Here is an 18,950-nt window from a genome sequence, read left to right on the forward strand (position 1 = left end):
GGTGACACCCGACCTCGCTATGTCACTGGTATATATATATATATATATATATATATATATATATATATATATATATATATATATATATATATATATATATATGATACACGAAGGTCTGCACGTATCATATACACACCTAGTAATAAGTCACGTGACTAGATCAATAGCCAATCACTTAGAGACCTGAAGGCGTGTACTTCAAGAAGCGAAAATCATGTACACATATGATGTAATATTAGCAAAAGGAAAACGATTCTAAGCCACCGACGAGAACAAATGTATTTCTAATCAGAAAACCTCATGGAATGGAAAAGAAACCGACGATAATCAAGTGCAACGAAAACCGAGGTTGTGCTGAATATGTAATGGACGGGTACTGAATGACGGAGCGATCAGTAAGACAACCACAAACTGAGAGTCTGGACTGACTTGACACCCTGAAGATCAAAGAGCTGCAGCTATATCTCATCAACGTGCACTGTTGTAGAGCGGATATCTTCAGTTCAGCCCATGTAAACCCTACAGCTTTTGCTTCGCTTTCAGCAGCCCTTCTCCGTGTTTTTCTACGCCTGCACAGTTTTCTCTTCCTCTATCTATCTATATATATAATTCTCCTCTTCGAGCCGTTAGAAAACAAGCTGCAAACGCTCTCCCTACCTCCCCACCCCTACATGGTTTTAGTGAGCTGTGTTCACTCTAAATGTTTACAAGCAGAGCCAACGATTTTAAACGTAGGGGGGGGGGGGGGGGAAGGAAGGGGGGGGGGGGTTATGGTCCTTAACGAGCTACTTATAGTGTTTTAAAGAAATATTTTCAGTGTCAGCGTTGGTACTGTCGAATTCACAAATTATGAATTATTGAAAATTAGAAACAACTAAATAGCGGCGTATGTTATGCCGCGGGCCGGCTCGTGTGTTATATTCCAATACTACGCCATGTTTCATCCGTTTTCCGAGGGGCGTGTCCTATCCATCAAAGTCATATGACTTTGTGTAGATAACACATGAAAGAAGCGTGAAGAGCCGACTGCAATGTACCTTACTAAACACCAGAAAATACACATTCAGTTTTCTTGTACAAAAGTGATATAACTGTAAAACTAAGGTTTACAAAATAATAAGCTTATCTAAAGGTTATGAACAAACATTCAAAATACATGCTTATTTCTACAAAGTGATTTTTAAATTTAACATTGCCTGAATACATTACACAATTTTTAAAGCTTTTTAGATTACACCACGCATACTGAACCAGTGTTTTCTTACGTTAAAGGAACGAAACTAAACCTATCTGAGACGCTACAATGGAATGACTTGCCAAGCATATAAAAAGTTTCACTCTATAAAAACGTGGATCTACCTGGCTACGGATCAAATCGACAAAATCTTGCCAGGCAAGAGATGTCTTGCAAGCCAGGCCGTAGATTGGTAAATAACGTGGCTGCAATGTTATTTAATTGATCAAGACAGTATTGTAAACCTCTGAGAGTTTGTTAGAGGGGTCGGTAGTTGAATGGTAGAGTGCACCAATGTTAACACAAGGGTTCCAATGTTACTCAACGCCTCAAATTCTCAGGACTCCAATTTTTAAAGACACCAGTTCCTTTAGGGAACAAGTTCCTTTAGGACACTACTACCTTTAGGACACTACTACCTTTAGGACACTATTACCTTTAGGACACTATTACCTTTAGGACACTATTACCTTTAGATTACCGAAGGACACTATTACCTTTAGATTACCTTTAGGACACTATTACCTTTAAGACACTATTACCTTTAGGACACTATTACCTTTAGATTACCTTTAGGACACTATTACCTTTAGATTACCTTTAGGACACTATTACCTTTAAGACACTATTACCTTTAAGACACTATTACCTTTAGGACACTATTACCTTTAGATTACCTTTAGGACACTATTACCTTTAAGACACTATTACCTTTAGGACACTATTACCTTTAGATTACCTTTAGGACACTATTATCTTTAGATTACCTTTAGGACACTATTACCTTTAAGACACTATTACCTTTAGGACACTATTACCTTTAGGACACTATTACCTTTAGGACACTATTACCTTTAGGACACTATTACATTTAGGACACTATTACCTTTAGGACACTATTACCTTTAGGACACTATTACCTTTAGGACACTATTACCTTTAGGACACAAGTTCTTTTAACTCTTAACAGACTGAGGGTTTTAGTGATATTTTCAGTGTTCGGCAGTATGCTTGTAACTTTTGACCATAAGTATAGATTGAACATCAGCACACACATGTGTTATATATCATTGTGTAGGTATTTGATTTGTCTTTAATATTACTGAAGAGTTTTTAGGTGTTAACAATTGGTTTTAGTTTTGTAGCCTAAAATCTGATGGTTTAATTTTTAAAAAATAATTAAAAACTTTAAAATCAACAGTTCCTAAGAAGCAAAAAAATAATTGATAAGAGCTATTGAGTTAATATGTATATTTTATTGACTTACATCCATATATGTATAAATGTGACAATTTTGAATGCACTGTGCCAAGAAATGGATTTTTCACAAATTAATTGATCTTATGATGATCTTTACATGATTTGGACCTCTCCGCAAACATTTTTACTCTAAAAGTGGCAAACATAGGTTAACATGTAATCAAACACACACATAAGTCAATGTAATGAAATAATCAAATTGTAATATCTACAGTGCTTCTTATTACATTAAAACAGATGCTTTTAATGATCTTCAATTAATAAATAATGCGAACACACATGATAACTAAACAAACAATTTCCTTCTTTTTGTAAACATAACGTGTATCATATACACTTATCTACACTTAACTTACATTCTTTTAATATTGTTTTATCATACAGTAACAATTTAAAAACCTCATTCTAATCTGATATAGTATGGTTCATAGAATGGTTGGAAAATAATGGTGGCTTACAAGCCAAAGAAACAGTATGGTAAAGTGAAATATTACCTAACTTTCCAACTAACTTTTAAAGAGTGTAATTGGCAATACCATGTTGGAATTTTTTTTCCTAAGATATCTGGATTCTTTTCTCAATAATCTTGAAGTAAAATACAGAAATTAACTTTAGTTATATCTCAAAGGTGAAAAAATTTAGTTCTAGTACATTACTAGTACTTAATTGTTTACCGAAGGACATTACAGTTTTATTAACTGATCACTTCTATCCACCACATAAGCTAACCCATCTGGCTCACTGACCAGAATAATAAAATATAAAAAACAAAACCTTATGTGTAACCTCTCAATGATCAGCCAAAGCTCATAATTGCATACCCTACTGTTGGCTTATCCACAATCATAAGCATGATAATGTATTGTCAAGAAAAATATTCTTTCTAACCATTGTCTTATCTATGGAAATATATAAAGCTACAACAATTTACTGCACTTAATTTTGATGTAGGTTGGGAGCATTATTTGTATAATATGTCCTCTGTATGTTCAGTATCTTGATAGTACATCTTTAAAAAAGCATGACACCTTTGAAGCAATAGCGTGATATGAAAACTTGAGCCGCAGTCCATTGTAGAGCATAGAGTAAATTCTTGCTTCAGAATCTGTCAAAATGAGTGTTGATAATCCCCAGAACGTATTATAAGTCCATAAAACCTGTAAGATTTAATCAGGTGTCGAATTAAATCATCCCGAGACAGATAGGTGATCTGCGTCGCTTTACATATCCATTGGTAAATTGACATAATGTATGTCACAATATCCACTATAGAGTTTACAAACACAATAGGTTTGAGTAAACATATACTTCATTGTACTGTCTCCTGTCCTCATCTCAGCCAGCTGAATTCCTGGTTCTTTCTCAGGAGGTAACAGTCCCAGTTGATAAGGGATACCCATTCACTCCTTTTTTCCTTTATAAATTCTCAGTTCTGTTGAAAAGAAAAAATGGTAAATATTTAAAATATGGATTCTATTTAATATTTTCACATATAATAATTTCATCATAAATGTTAGGTGGTTTATAATAAGTTAGTACAAGTTAGTACTGTTTGTAACAAAAGAAAACTGAGTTTTTATTACAGTCATGTATGATCAGCTGATTTGTGTTTACATTCTAGACGGTAGAGACAGTACTGCTACCAATACTACTATTATTTAATAATTGTCATATACTATGAACAGAAACTAGACTAGTTACATAGTAAAATGATTGGAGTGTTCTTTTAACTACACATTTATATCTAATTAATATCATTAAAAAGAAAAATTTATAAAAATCGCCAAAAAATTAGTAGGAAAAAAACGATAAAAACTGAGTTACTTACGATGTGTAGAGAAAGAGTTCAAAATAGTGTTCAAAACTGTATTTTCATTATCTCCAGTGTCTAGGACATCAGTAAGGTCTTACACTTCTTCGTTACTTGAATCTAAATCATTTTCACGCAGATAATTAGAATCTAATTCCATTTTCCATGAGGTCTGACCGAGGATGAATGCAAAGTCGGCAAGATGGCGGCGTCTCGCCGATCACGCGATAGCATTAATTTTCGTATTCGAAAATATATAATAAGTTTAAAATTAATAATATTTTTTGCAGATTATGATTAATTCATCATTTATTTTGATATAAAATGCTATTGTGTTTAAAAAAAAACATGTTTATCACCATTTTTATGACCTCAAAGTCACATGACAATAATGGGACATAAACCAATCAATCGTTGGGTGGGACACCACTTCCTTTAGGCACTATTAAAGGCACACGTTCCTATAGGGAACCAGTTCCTTTGGGGAACCAGTTTCTTTAGGTTACCAGTTCCTTTTAGACACCAGTTGAGTCACCAGTTCCTTTAGGGAACCAGTTCCTTTAGGGAACCAGTTCCTTTGAGACACCAATTCTTAAAAGACACTATTTCTTTTAGGACACCATTTCCTTACGACACCACCTTCTTAAAACATCCTTCGGAAGTTTAGGACTATGTTGTTTGTGGTCTCAACAACGTAGCACGTAACACACGCCCACCCATCACACGCTGCACACGTCTGACTTGACAGGACTGCTCATTGAGACCACAATCTGCCAACCTTTCGAGCCAACAGATCAGCTTCTGTTCAACACAGTTTTAGATCACAGACTGATGTAGGTTCCCAGGAGCAACGGTATTCACACCATGTTTGATAGCTGATATATTCGTGCGGCCAAATACTCTTCAACTACTTCCCCGTATAGCTCGGGTAAGATCTGTTATCGGAGGGCAGGGGGGGGGGGGGGCTAGGAGGGGGGGGGGAGGAGAAGCAATTACCAAGATTTAGTAAAACTCAAAGCGATTACTTTAAAATCGAGTAGAAATAGTATTTAATTAATAAGTAATCAGCAAACAAATAGACCACTTGCCTTGATTAGTATGTGGAGACATTTTAATGCCCGTTCTTACCGTCAGTTTTTGTTTTTATTGCTTGCCAGCCTTTCTAAATTTACAATCTGTTTATAACTGTTTGAAAACGGTCTAATTTAATTTACAGCCACCAATCGTATCCCATCGCCTGCTATCGCTACCAGGTCATTATTTTAATCCTCAGGTAAGCAATCCACCCTCCTAACCCCTTCCCACTTCTTTGTTTTAGGAGGAACAGCACTCCCCTCAGTAAAACTCCTCTAGTCGAGTAGTAATCCCTCCCCCATCCCTGAGTAGGTCCAGCACCCCCTTCCCTACCATCTCCCCTCATCCCTGAGTAGGTCCAGCACCCCCTTCCCTACCATCTCCCCTCATCCCTGAGTAGGTCCAGCACCCCCTTCCCTACCATCTCCCCTCATCCCTGAGTAGGTCCAGCACCCCCTTCCCTACCATCTCCCCCCATCCCTGAGTAGGTCCAGTACCCCCTTCCCTACCATCTCCCCCCATCCCTGAATAGGTCCAGTACCCCCTTCCCTACCATCTCCCCCTGCTCTTAGGTTATGCAGCACCCTTCCCCAGCACCCCCTTCCCTAACATCCCCCCATCCCTGAATAGGTCCAGTACCCCCTCCCCTACCATCTCCCCCAGCCCTGAGGTTATGCAGCACCCTCTCACCATCTCCCCCAGCCCCGAAGTTATGCAGCACCCCCCCCCCCCCCTCTACCATCTCCCCAAGCTCTGAGGAGGGGCAGCCATTGTGTGATTCGGGTCTGATTTAGATACAAAGTCACCTCTAAAACGGTCGTGCCGATCTCGCTACATGTGGGACCAAGGTACGAAGTTGACTTACACTAGAAACACACCACTGATTGTAAACTTAATAAACTTAAACCTATCATGTTTGTGCTTGGTCTAATTATTATGTAAGTCTGACCAGGTCGTAAATTTAAGTAAGAAAACTAGGCCGGTGAAGGTAATAGGTAGTAGAGGTGGGAAGTAGAAAAACAATCTTTCTTAATGTAGGTGGAAGTTAAGGTGGAGAAGTTTACCTGAACAGTTCCACCTTGGCTCACCTATGACGTAGGGTTCCAGCAGAAACCAGGTGTGAATGCTAGCCGATTTTTCCCCACAGTCTGGAATGTGAGATGGTTTTTGTCTTACCTGAGTCTCGAGACTGGGTCTAGAGCCTGGTTCTAGATATCGGTTCTATGTCTGTACTAGATCTAAACACGGGATCTAGAGGCTGGGTGTAGAGGCTGGGTCTAGAGGCTGGGTCTAGATGCTAGGTCTAGAGATTTGGTCTAGAGGCTGGGTCTAGAGGCTGGGTCTAGAGGCTTGTTCTAGAGGCTTAGTCTAGAGATTTTGTCTAGAAGCTAGGTCTAGAGATTTGGTCTAGAGGCTGGGTCTAGAGGCTGGGTCTAGAGGCTGGGTCTAGAGATTTGGTCTAGAGGCTAGATCTAGAGATTTGGTCTAGAGGCTAGGTCTAGAGGCTGGGTCTAGAGTCTGGGTCTAGAGGCTGGGTCTAGAGGCTGGGTCTAGAGATTTGGTCTAGAGGCTAGATCTAGAGATTTGGTCTAGAGGCTAGATCTAGAGATTTGGTCTAGAGGCTAGGTCTAGAGGCTGGGTCTAGAGTCTGGGTCTAGAGGCTGGGTCTAGAGGCTGGGTCTAGAGATTTGGTCTAGAGGCTAGATCTAGAGATTTGGTCTAGAGGCTAGGTCTAGAGGCTGGGTCTAGAGGCTGGGTCTAGAGGCTGGGTCTAGAGATCGGTTCTATGTCTGTACTAGATCTAAACACGGGATCTAAATACTGGGTGTAGAGGCTGGGTCTAGAGGCTGGGTCTAGAGATTTGGTCTAGAGATTTGGTCTAGAGGCTAGGTCCAGAGATTTGGTCTAGAGGCTAGGTGTAGAGATTTGGTCTAGAGGTTAGGTCTAGAGATTTGGTCTAGAGGTTAGGTCTAGAGATTTGGTCTAGAGGCTAGGTCTAGAGATTTGGTCTAGAGGCCTGGTCTAGAGATTTGGTCTAGAGATTTGGTCTAGAGGCTGGGTCTAGAGATTTGGTCTAGAGATTTGGTCTAGAGGCTAGGTCCAGAGATTTGGTCTAGAGGCTAGGTGTAGAGATTTGGTCTAGAGGTTAGGTCTAGAGATTTGGTCTAGAGGTTAGGTCTAGAGATTTGGTCTAGAGGCTAGGTCTAGAGATTTGGTCTAGAGGCCTGGTCTAGAGATTTGGTCTAGAGGCCTGGTCTAGAGATTTGGTCTAGAGGCTAGGTCTAGAGATTTGGTCTAGAGGCTAGGTCTAGAGATTTGGTCTAGAGGCTAGGTCTAGAGATTTGGTCTAGAGGTTAGGTCTAGAGATTTGGTCTAGAGACTTGATAACAACTGGTTTTAAAGACTGGGTCCGTAGACTGGGTCAGATGACTGGGCTAGATACTATATGGAGGCTCTGTCTAGAGAGTGGGTTTAAAATCTGGGGTTTAAAAACTTCTTTTATAGACTGAGTCTAAAATTTGGGTCAGAAGACTGGGTATAGAGACTGGGTCTAAAATATGGGTCTAACAACTTTTTATAGGCTGATTTTGAAGACTGTGTAAGGATAATGTGTCTTGAGAAAAGGAATGTGTCCATTGCAGATTAAAGAGCACCAAAGTCTAACATATTGAGCCCTATAGCCCACGACATAAAAAGTAACGGTTTCTTTTGATCTATAAACGTTAAAGGATTTAGAACTTACGACATGCTAAAATATTTTAATAATATACAACCTTTAGTGATAAAAATACTCGAATAATTAAAACTTTAAAATTTACAGATTCGCTTTGATGAAATTTTTGTTCCGAGATTTATGACAGCATGTCATTATTAGGGACTTGTAGTGTCAGTGACACTGCCCTATGGCCGCCGATTTCTTACCTCCCTCGGTTATATGACCTTTGAACTGTCAAAACTTATTTGATATACAACAAAGTGGTGATCTTTAACCCCGCGGGTCAACTAAGATTTATGGATCTAGACTTACGCAAACGTTTAATATTGAACTTTAGACATTGAGTGTATTTATTCAGGGCTTATAACTATGTCTATATATCTATGTTGGGGCTGTGAAAGGGTTGAACCCCTTGATTCACTACCATGTGAGAATACCACTAACATGTGAGGATCAGAGGCGTCGCGAGGCGGGGGCGGGGGGTGCGGACCGCACCGGGTGACACCATTTAGGGGGGTGACACCAAGACAAAAAAATCGCAATATATATATAGAATAAATGTGTTTTTTGCCAGTTTAATGGATGGTTAATTAGAGTTAAAAAGTATTTTACGAACATAATGACGATCCCGACAAGGAGTGGGTGGGGGGGATGATATGACGTAAACATGCAAACTATATAGAAAACAATGCTACACCCAGCTGTATTAACAACCAACTAAAGATGAATATCATTAGTATTAAATGTAAACTCTTTAAAGCTTTTGCGAGGGGGGGGGGGGGTAGACACACACTACAAAATTTACAGAAAAAAAAAGAGGGCGGGGGTGACACCATGAGGTGCCACACCGGGGAAAACACGACCACGCGACGCCACTGGTGAGGATATCACAACCATAGGCAATCATTACGTCATTACACATCTAGACAATACAGGTGACAATTAAGATGCATACGAGTTTTTTTTTAAATTTATTCTGGTACTGGTCTCATCGATTCTGCTTATAAATATCATCCATATGGACGTCTCGGGAAATCACTCTGCAAACTGAGTCACACAGGTCATATACACCCTTCCACTAAGACGATCGTGTGTGTGTGTGTGTACATATATATACATATATATATAATATATATGCATAAATATGTATATATATGGATTTATATATGTATGTGAATATATTTGTATATATATACAGCCCATTACCCAATTATCTACGAGCAGTTTCTTTGTTAGCAATCTCCAAATGCCTATGCCTGTCTAGATTCCAAATGGTTGAAATCTGACGTAACAATGACGGAAATCTCGTTGAAATACACCAACACCTCCGAAAACCTTGTAAAACACACCCCAAAACACACCCCTCAACTTTTCTTTGTTTACGAACATTAATATACCAACAATAACAGTAAATATCTACATTTAGATATCTTTTCAATGAAATCAGACCCATCATTCTATTACTAGCTGTAGTTTTATGAAATAAACAACCTTGTTTTAGACTGGTAAACAAATAACCCGTCTCAAATAATACAATAATTTATGACTTACAGTAATTAAGAAAATTGTTTCCCCTTATCGAAAACCACTGCCTCATTTACTGTAAGCACTTTTTTATGGTCCCCACTGTCACAGAGCAGGCGCCATATATAATTTTTTTCTCCACACCATATTGCCTGACTGCGTCATCGATGGTTGACGGTAGACTTTATGGTGACGCTCAACAGCAGTATAAAACCTCAACATTTTTTTTCGTTTCAGTTAAATAATCGAGTTTAGGATTACATAACACTACTGTAGTTTAAGATAGTTTATTTTCACTATTTGATTTCGATGTCAAAGGAAGAAATTAAATTTTAGAAAAATATTCGTCAAAGTTTCGAAATTAACGATTTATTTTTAAAGCATTTATGATGAAGAATAGTTCTTTTTAATAGATTAAACTTTTGAATATTGTGGTTGCCTTTACTAGTCGTTTTGTGTTTGTAAGAATTAATTCGGGGCGCAATTCGTGTGTACTACAATGAGCAGTCACCTAACGGTCAACACTGGACTAAACGGGGGCGTCAAAAACGGAGAGGCTCCTGTATCACCGGGCACCCCCACCTCTCCGTCCCGAGGCGGGATCCTGAAGGGCGCCCCGCCCGCCGTCAACGGTAAAATCAGCACCAACCCGAACGGGAATTCCCTGTCCTGGCACGGCAAGGAGCACGAGCTGGAGCACCACGGCGCACGGCATGTGCGGCACAGCATCATCTCCATAGACTCGTCCATAGGGGAGACCCCGGAACAAATCCAGAACTTGCCGGGGTGGATGAGGTAAACTTTTTTATATCTTATTGTAATGTGTTACACTTTTGTGTAAATGGAAACTTTTTCATATCTTATTTCAATGTGTTACACCTTTTTCTGAATGTAAACTTTTTCATATCTTATTCCAAGGGTTACATCTCTGTATAAATGTAAACTTCTCTGTATTTTGTCAACTTGACCTTAAATAAAATTCTCCGTAGTTTATAAAATTGATATATTCGACTACGCCTTCAGCTTGCTCAACACTATTTGACAACAATGCAGCATCTATTGATGCGATCAATTGATACAGACCATGATTTTTTTTTTAGCACCCCACAATATTCGGCTATTTTACACATTGAGCTTACTTAGATAAAAATCTACAAATCACACATTTTCAATTTTATCCTTCTAAAGTCATTTAATCAAAACGTGAGTTTTCAACTTACGTCCACTTAAAAACTTACTTCTATAAAGAAACCATTTTTTCCAATTTTCAAGATACTGTTTGGGCGCTTCGGCCAACAATGTCTTACACAGACATTTCCGTTAAACCCGTTTATGTGAAATCTGGTTATTAAATACAATTAAAATTATAAAAATTTATTACATTATTTTGACATAGTAATATATGACAAAATTATGTAATTATGATTATAGTTATTATTATAATTATTAATACAAAAAAGGTCTAAACATACATTTCCAAAGATACTTAAAACGCGAATCTAAAATTTGGCATAATTGTAATGTGTTTTTTTTATTCAATGAGCTTTTAATTATACTACAAATACATATTCAACAATCTATGCAGTAGTCCTAGACACAAAGAAAAAAACAACAACAAAAAATATAAATACCATACAATAAGTTGTCTTTAGCAAAATTAGCAAATTGACAGCGAAAACAACACAAAACGGTATGATTTTCTGAGGTTCTGAAGACAAATTAAAACCTCATCTGATAAAATGATGCATTGCTGTTTAACACGACACAAAGATTAAATAATTCACTGATCTCTCACCATGAATAAAGCATGGACATTTTAATGATTTAGCTCTTTGTAAACATTATATGAGGCTTGTAGAGTTCTTTATGTAGAGTAGGTTACTGTCCGCTTTATGACTACTTAATTTAATCACAAGCTTTAATTAAGGTTTAAACTAAATAATATTTTTGAAGTGTTTAATGACAGCTAATAACAAACTAGTGAGGCAAGTCAACACTATTCAGGAAAGACTACCAAGTAATTTATGTTTGATAAGGTTCATACATTATTACCTCCCTTTGTTGGTGTTTCGCCTTGAAGCAAAGATAGTCCTATAGTCGATGTTAAACAAATGTGCCATTTTTTAAACTTTTAACTTATAGTTTGGTACATTTTAACATAAGATATGCATGACATACTGTTAACATACGGAGGGTGTGTATTGGCGTGGATGGTTGGCAGTGGGTAGTTAGGGGTGTATGGTTAGGGCGTGGCTGGGCATTGGTAATTAATGGTAGGTAACTGGGTTTGGTAGGGTGTGAATTGGGTTAGAACACGAGGATGTGTTGCTAGGAGTGTATTTGTAGAGGGGTGTAGATGAGGGTGTGGAGAGTAGGATAAGGTGGTTGAGGGTAACTAGATGAGGATGTGTACTTTAAAAGGGTGGGGGCGGGGCAATCAGGGTGTGTATTTGAGAGCAGTTGGGGATGCGAGGTGGGGGCGGGTAGAACTGTGTGAAACTAAATCTTAGGTGCTCAGGAATTTAAATGTTGTTTTCGTTTTCCTCCGAGATTCATTCAAAAGTCATTAAATTTTGTAAATGATGTTTTAGAAAGTAAAAAAAAAAGTCATTGCCTCTATTAAGGGCAGTGGCGTAGCGAGGTCGGGTGTCACCCGGTGCTGACTTAAATGGTGTCACCCCCCAGAGGCGTAGTGACCCTTCCCAGGGACAAACTTTCAAATATCGATTTGCACCCCTCCCCTCCACCCCCCCCTCAAACTTTCGATTTGCACCCCCCCCCCCTCAAATTTGTCTCTATATATTTTGCTATTTTTTTTTGCCTTGGTGTCACCCGGTGCGGTCCGCACCCCCGCCCCCCCCCCCTTCGCTACGCCTCTGATTAAGGGCACACCCTAAGTCTCATACTTCATGTCTCGAGTTACCATGACTACGTGTAAACATTTAACAAAGTATCAGCTCGCTACATAATATCACAATATAACTACGCACATAAAATAACCGCAAACTTTATTGTTAACTACATGTCAAAACAACATTTAGAAAACTACTCGGAATATTGCTTCATAAAATATTCATAAAATATTAGAAAAGCTAGAAGAACTTAGAATTATTCGTACCATCCTAAATCTCAATGCTTGGAAAAACCGTTAATAATAGCCCTTCCAAAGATATAACCAAAAACCTAAATAATAAAATTAAGTCCTGTACTTAAAGTAATGTGCCCTCCCAATTTAATCCCCACCACGGCCTTTACTTTACTTATCTTGTATGAATGTACCCAAAAACATCAATTTATTTATTGGGTTCACAAGACAAACAGGTCTGACTAGAAAACTATTTAAAGAAATGAGCCCCGCGACTTGAGCAGTGGGTCAAGAGCGCTCCTAACGCTCCAGTTACCAAGAAGCGCTCAATAATGGGAACGAAAAAGACAAACAAAATTTTTAAAACATAAAAAAATGAAAAAGTTTTCTATTTTTAGCAACAGCCATGCAATTATGTCCCCTCTTACCCGCCTGTGACGTCAAATCGTCAACAGCACAAACAAGGACCGCAACCACGTCGGGGCAACCCAAGGGCAGATAACCGCAATCGACACTCCTCGTGTCTGCTCTTCAGGTATCCATTTACCGGATGAAGCCATAAATTACATTTCTGACACCTGTTCAACAGACCGAACAAAGTGTAGCCGATTTTTTTTTTATCCCGTCAAATTATTACATTCTTAAAATTACTTTTTTTTGCCATGTTAACCCTTAACATATCCGTTTATGTTTGAAACTTGATAAGAAAAGTGTTTTAATTATTTCTAGCAATTGGTGTGGATCTTAAGACAAAATATATTCAGAGTTTGTTTAGTTCGTGAAATATCCGACTATTTTAGTCCCCCACCCCCTCCCCCTTTACTTAACTTTTGCCAGGTACGCTTTATGGCTGGGTAAACTCAGGTATGCCAGACAAATTTACATTGATTCAGCGCTGGACCAAATCAAGTTCGTCCTAAAGACTTATGCTTGGTACCCAATACAGCTGGTTACTCAGGGGCGTATTACAGACATTAGCTGGGTACCGAAAAGAGCCGGATAAACCCGTGCGTATTACGGACAATTGCCTAGTACCTAATAGTGCTGGGTTAACTCAGGTACTCGATGAACACCACCGCTAGTCCACAAGACATCATGAAAACCATCCCATTCACTCTTTACAGACGGGGCCTGTCTATCCTTGATATCGATACTTGCCGGACATTTATAAATAGAACAGACGGCTGAACAGGACAAGTAATTAACACCATAAACCAGTGACTCTGATAAAAGTGTGGTTCCGGTTCGTTAGAGATAGAACTGACATCGTGACGTACGTTGGTGAAACAAGATAACGGAGATACAGGGATGATGTGAGACACGTCTCGCTATACCACGGGTTCCCAACCTGGGGGTCGCGACCCCCCTGGGGGTCGCGAAGGTCTTTCTGGGGGGTCGCCAACTAGTATACTAAACCTTAGTAATTTGAAACAAAACATAAATATTTTAAAGAATTTTTTAAATTCGGCTTCATTAACATCACTGGAAACATAATAGAGAAGAAACAAAGCGCACTGTACAAAGTTGTTCTCAGTCACGCATCTATGAAATCTTCAAAACTAAAACGTCATTTGAGACGAATCATTCGGAACACACAAAAAATACATGGAGTTCTTTCGTCGGTAAGAAGCTAGTTGCAAACGCCAGAGACTTGATCGAACAGGAAGTTTTCACCAGCATTAGTGCAAGCATCAAATGAAGTCGCGATAGAAAATGCCAAGCAAAAAAAAACAAGTTAATTAAAAAAGTCTAGTGACATTTATGCGCAATTTCCTTATGTTATCTAAAAATAGCTCTGACGTATAATGCTGGGGTGCGTTCAAACTAGAAGAACGATCGGTTTGTAGGTGTTTATGTAATTTTAAAATTTGTGACCGAACGAGAGGATATTTTTGAAAACTTTCTTCGGCAATATTGTTCTAAATTATGGCAGGAATCGATTGGTACATGTTTCAAGTCGCTAAGTGGTCTGGTTGCCGAGATATGGGCCAAAAACGGCATTTTTTCGAGGTTTTTTGGCTTTTCCGGGAAATACATGAAAGAAACCCGGAATTTTTATGGCCTATGCTCATTCTCGTAACTTGCTTAACATAATTGCTTTTGGAACTAGTCATCGATATTGCTTCGTTGAGGAGGAGATACGACTTAAAGCCCGGACACACATTCATCCATACATTCATTCATCCATCCATTCCCAGAAATGGAAATTGCGCTAAAAAAAACAATAGGAGAAAATCTCATCAAACGCTGCATGTACGTAAAGGTTAAATAATACATTTTTATTTGAAATTAAGCTTTCACCATTGTTTGCTTTTCAAGTTGATAAATCAACAGACGTGAGTTCATGTTGGCAGTTGCTGGTTTGTGTCTATATTCATGCGGATGATAGCAAAGAAGAGTTGCTATTTTGTGGAGATAGCATGGAGAAAATGAATACGTTTTTTTTTTAAACGGGATGATTAAAATGGGTTAGAACGGCTTTGGGGTTTGTACGGATGGTGCGGCATCTATGTTTAGCTCAAAATCGGGCTTTTAGAAAACAGAAAAGATTTAGCTCCCTAACCACTGCCCTAACCAATCGACATCAAGAGTCCATTGCTAGTATAAGTCGTAAATTATATAAAATCTGGAGCCTTCAAAGAACTGAGCAAAAACATTAATATAGATCACGAGGTTCTGCTCTTCTACACTACAGTACGCTGGCTGTCAAACGAAATGTTGTAAATTGTGTTTTTGAATTGAAATCTGAAATCAAATTGTTCTTGGAAGTGCAAAGGAATCAAGACTTTTCGGTATACTTAAAACGACATAGAGTGGTTGGAGAGCGTATCATACCTAGCAGATGTGTTCGAACATCAAGATAAGCTTAAACTGAAGATTCAGGGAAAATGAACGAATATTATAACTTTCCATGATAATCTCGGGGCATTTTTATCAAAGCTGCAAAATCGGTAAAGAAAATAAATCTTGGAAATATTGTAAATTTGAGAAACTCTGCGGTGTGGTAGATGAATCTGATTGTGAGATTAAAATTTTGAAAGAAGCGATTTCTGGACATCTTGAATCTCTTGAAAACGAACTGCATCGCTATTTCTCTGAGCTGAAAAAAGAAGAATCAGCATTTACGCATTACCCATTCTCTTCTTCCCTTGATGTTGCCAGCATTCCCGATGAATTACAAGATGAATTCTTTGATTTGCAGAATGATTCCGAGTAAGATGAAAAACTGCAGACACAATTTTGGTGTAGTATTCACCATTCATACCCAAACGTAAAATTGATTGACTTTTCGAGAATATATTTTCAACACTATTCTTCGATTAAAAACAAAATTAAGATAATTATTATGATATAGGTTGGCGTTAACAAAAAATTTAAAAAATTAAAAACTTAACCACGAAGGTTTAGTGAGTAGTATGCAATTTTACTCATGCTATTAAAACAGTTACCAAGAGTAGTTCATATTGAAAGTCTACTAGAAAATCTTATTTTAGTGCTTATTACTTTCCCTACTAATTTAGGCTTTTTAATTCTATGGGGGTCGCGGGTCACTTACTTTTTATAAAAGGGGGTCGCCACTCGAAAAAGGTTGGGAACCACTGCGCTATACAGATAACTATCTGCTGTCTACAGCTGTAGGTCGGTCTGTTAGATAACTAGCGGCTGTCAGTTACAGCTGTAGGTGGGTCTGTCAGTTACAGCTGTAGGTGGGTCTGTAAGTTACAGCTGGAGGTGGGTCTGTCAGTTACATCTTTTGGTGGGTCTGTCAGTTACAGCTGTAGGTGGTTCTGTCAGTTACAGCTGTAGGTGGGTCTGTCAGTTACAGCTGGAGGTGGGTCTGTCAGTTACATCTGTAGGTGGGTCTGTCAGTAACATCTGTAGGTGGGTCTGTCAGTTACAGCTGTAGGTGGGTCTGTCAGTTACAGCTGTAGGTGGGTCTGTCAGTTACAGCTGTAGGTGGGTCTGTCAGTTACAGCTGTAGGTGGGTCTGTCAGTTACAGCTGGAGGTGGGTCTGTCAGTTACATCTGTAGGTGGGTCTGTCAGTAACATCTGTAGGTGGGTCTGTCAGTTACAGCTGTAGGTGGGTCTGTCAGTTACAGCTGGAGGTGGGTCTGTCAGTTACATCTGTAGGTGGGTCTGTCAGTTACAGCTGAAGGTGGGTCTGTCAGTTACAGCTGTAGGTGGGTCTGTCAGTTACAGCTGTAGGTGGGTCTGTCAGTTACATCTGTAGGTGGGTCTGTCAGTTACAGCTGAAGGTGGGTCTGTCAGTTACAGCTGTAGGTGGGTCTGTCAGTTACAGCTGTAGGTGGGTCTGTCAGTTACATCTGTAGGTGGGTCTGTCAGTTACATCTGTAGGTGGGTCTGTCAGTTACAGCTGGAGGTGGGTCTGTCAGTTACAGCTGTAGGTGGGTCTGTCAGTTACAGCTGTAGGTGGGTCTGTCAGTTACAGCTGTAGGTGGGTCTGTCAGTTACATCTGTAGGTGGGTCTGTCAGTTACATCTGTAGGTGGGTCTGTCAGTTACAGCTGTAGGTGGGTCTGTCAGTTACAGCTGTAGGTGGGTCTGTCAGTTACATCTTTTGGTGGGTCTGTCAGTTACAGCTGTAGGTGGGTCTGTCAGTTACAGCTGTAGGTGGGTCTGTCAGTTACATCTGTAGGTGGGTCTGTCAGTTACAGCTGTAGGTGGGTCTGTCAGTTACAGCTGTAGGTGGGTCTGTCAGTTACAGCTGTAGGTGGGTCTGTCAGTTACAGCTGTAGGTGGGTCTGTCAGTTACAGCTGGATGTGGGTCTGTCAGTTACAGCTGTAGGTGGGTCTGTCAGTTACAGCTGGAGGTGGGTCTGTCAGTTACTGCTGTAGGTGGGTCTGTCAGTTACAGCTGTAGGTGGTTCTGTCAGTTACAGCTGTAGGTGGGTCTGTCAGTTACATCTGTAGGTGGGTCTGTCAGTTACAGCTGGAGGTGGGTCTGTCAGTTACAGCTGTAGGTGGGTCTGTCAGTTACAGCTGTAGGTGGGTCTGTCAGTTACATCTGTAGGTGGGTCTGTCAGTTACATCTGTAGGTAGGTCTGTCAGTTACAGCTGTAGGTGGGTCTGTCAGTTACAGCTGTAGGTGGGTCTGTCAGTTACATCTGTTGGTGGGTCTGTCAGTTACAGCTGTAGGTGGGTCTGTCAGTTACAGCTGTAGGTGGGTCTGTCAGTTACAGCTGTAGGTGGGTCTGTCAGTTACAGCTGTAGGTGGGTCTGTCAGTTACAGCTGTAGGTGGGTCTGTCAGTTACAGCTGGAGGTGGGTCTGTCAGTTACAGCTGGAGGTGGGTCTGTCAGTTACAGAAAACTAGCGGCTGTCAGAGTTACAGCTGAATAAACTATTTCAATATGTGACATAATTTATGTAAACGATCACAATTTAGTATTTTATTAAACACGTATTCGTAATATCCGCCTCTTCCAAATCCGACATCTTTAAGCTATCAAAGTGATTAATTAACAACTAACAATACACAGTTTTACCGATTAAAAATGTCGCTCTTTCGCTCGTAGTCACCCTACCTGGAAAATTTGGATCAAAATTACAAATCTAAAATATCTAAGAAATCCTCAGATAAATATAACTCTCTTATTCTTATAATTGATGGTTGTCCAACTTATAAACAAAATATCTATTCTCAAAATACTCATTTTATCATTTCCGGAAATTCTCTCCTATGTTTAAAAGCACTTTGATTTATTATACTGCCGAAAAATGTCTCGCATGTGGAAAAGTGCATGTATTTTATGTTAATGGTTTGATCGTGTTGTCTGCAATACACACGAGTGTTTGTATGTTTGTCTGCATTAGCACAGTCTGTGACTGAAGTGTAATTTTTAGAACCACTGGAGTGGCGCAATTTTGGACTGAAGTTCAACTTTGAGAACCACTGGGCTGACACAATTTGAAAGTGTAACTTTGAGAACCACTAGATGGCTACATGGGAGGCTACTATTGAGATCCAGCGATTTAAAACATCCTCTCACGTGATGCGTCACTGCCACATCTATGTCATGATCTCAGTGGCCGTTCGCTGACAAGTCGCTGGATTATCTGGTGATTACAGGTTTAAGGTTAATCCTTCTGATCACTTGTTTGGCTCATGGAATGGGGGTAAAGGAAATGGAAAGGGAGGGGGGGGGGAGGGGAGACGACCAAAGAAAACCCATGACCCATGACCTGATTACACTCACCTGTGACCCCTAATGACATTTGTTTACAGG

At 39.4% G+C, this 18,950-nt stretch overlaps 1 protein-coding gene and 1 long non-coding RNA gene across 2 annotated transcripts in view; one reads left to right on the top strand and one right to left on the bottom strand.

Annotated features, from left to right (window-relative positions):
• Nucleotides 1-2,470: 2,470 nt before the first annotated feature.
• LOC131941058 (uncharacterized) lies at nt 2,471-4,624 on the bottom strand. Its single transcript, XR_009386610.1, has 2 exons — nt 4,323-4,624; nt 2,471-3,926 (listed from the first exon to the last, which is right to left on the bottom strand). It is a non-coding gene; the product is annotated as an uncharacterized LOC131941058 (long non-coding RNA).
• Nucleotides 4,625-9,873: 5,249 nt separating this feature from the next.
• The window catches only part of LOC131941112 (uncharacterized), a 42,249-nt gene continuing 33,172 nt past the window's right edge, over nt 9,874-18,950 (top strand). Inside the window, exon 1 of the mRNA XM_059300152.1 lies at nt 9,874-10,413. Within this exon, the coding sequence (XP_059156135.1) occupies nt 10,118-10,413 (296 nt within the window). The 5' untranslated portion in view covers nt 9,874-10,117. The remainder of the gene's footprint in view (nt 10,414-18,950) is intronic.

The sequence above is a fragment of the Physella acuta genome, unplaced genomic scaffold (genome assembly GCF_028476545.2).
Source record: "Physella acuta isolate Inbredline_101_S28 unplaced genomic scaffold, ASM2847654v3 ptg000006l, whole genome shotgun sequence".
Taxonomy (NCBI): Eukaryota; Metazoa; Mollusca; class Gastropoda; family Physidae; genus Physella; species Physella acuta.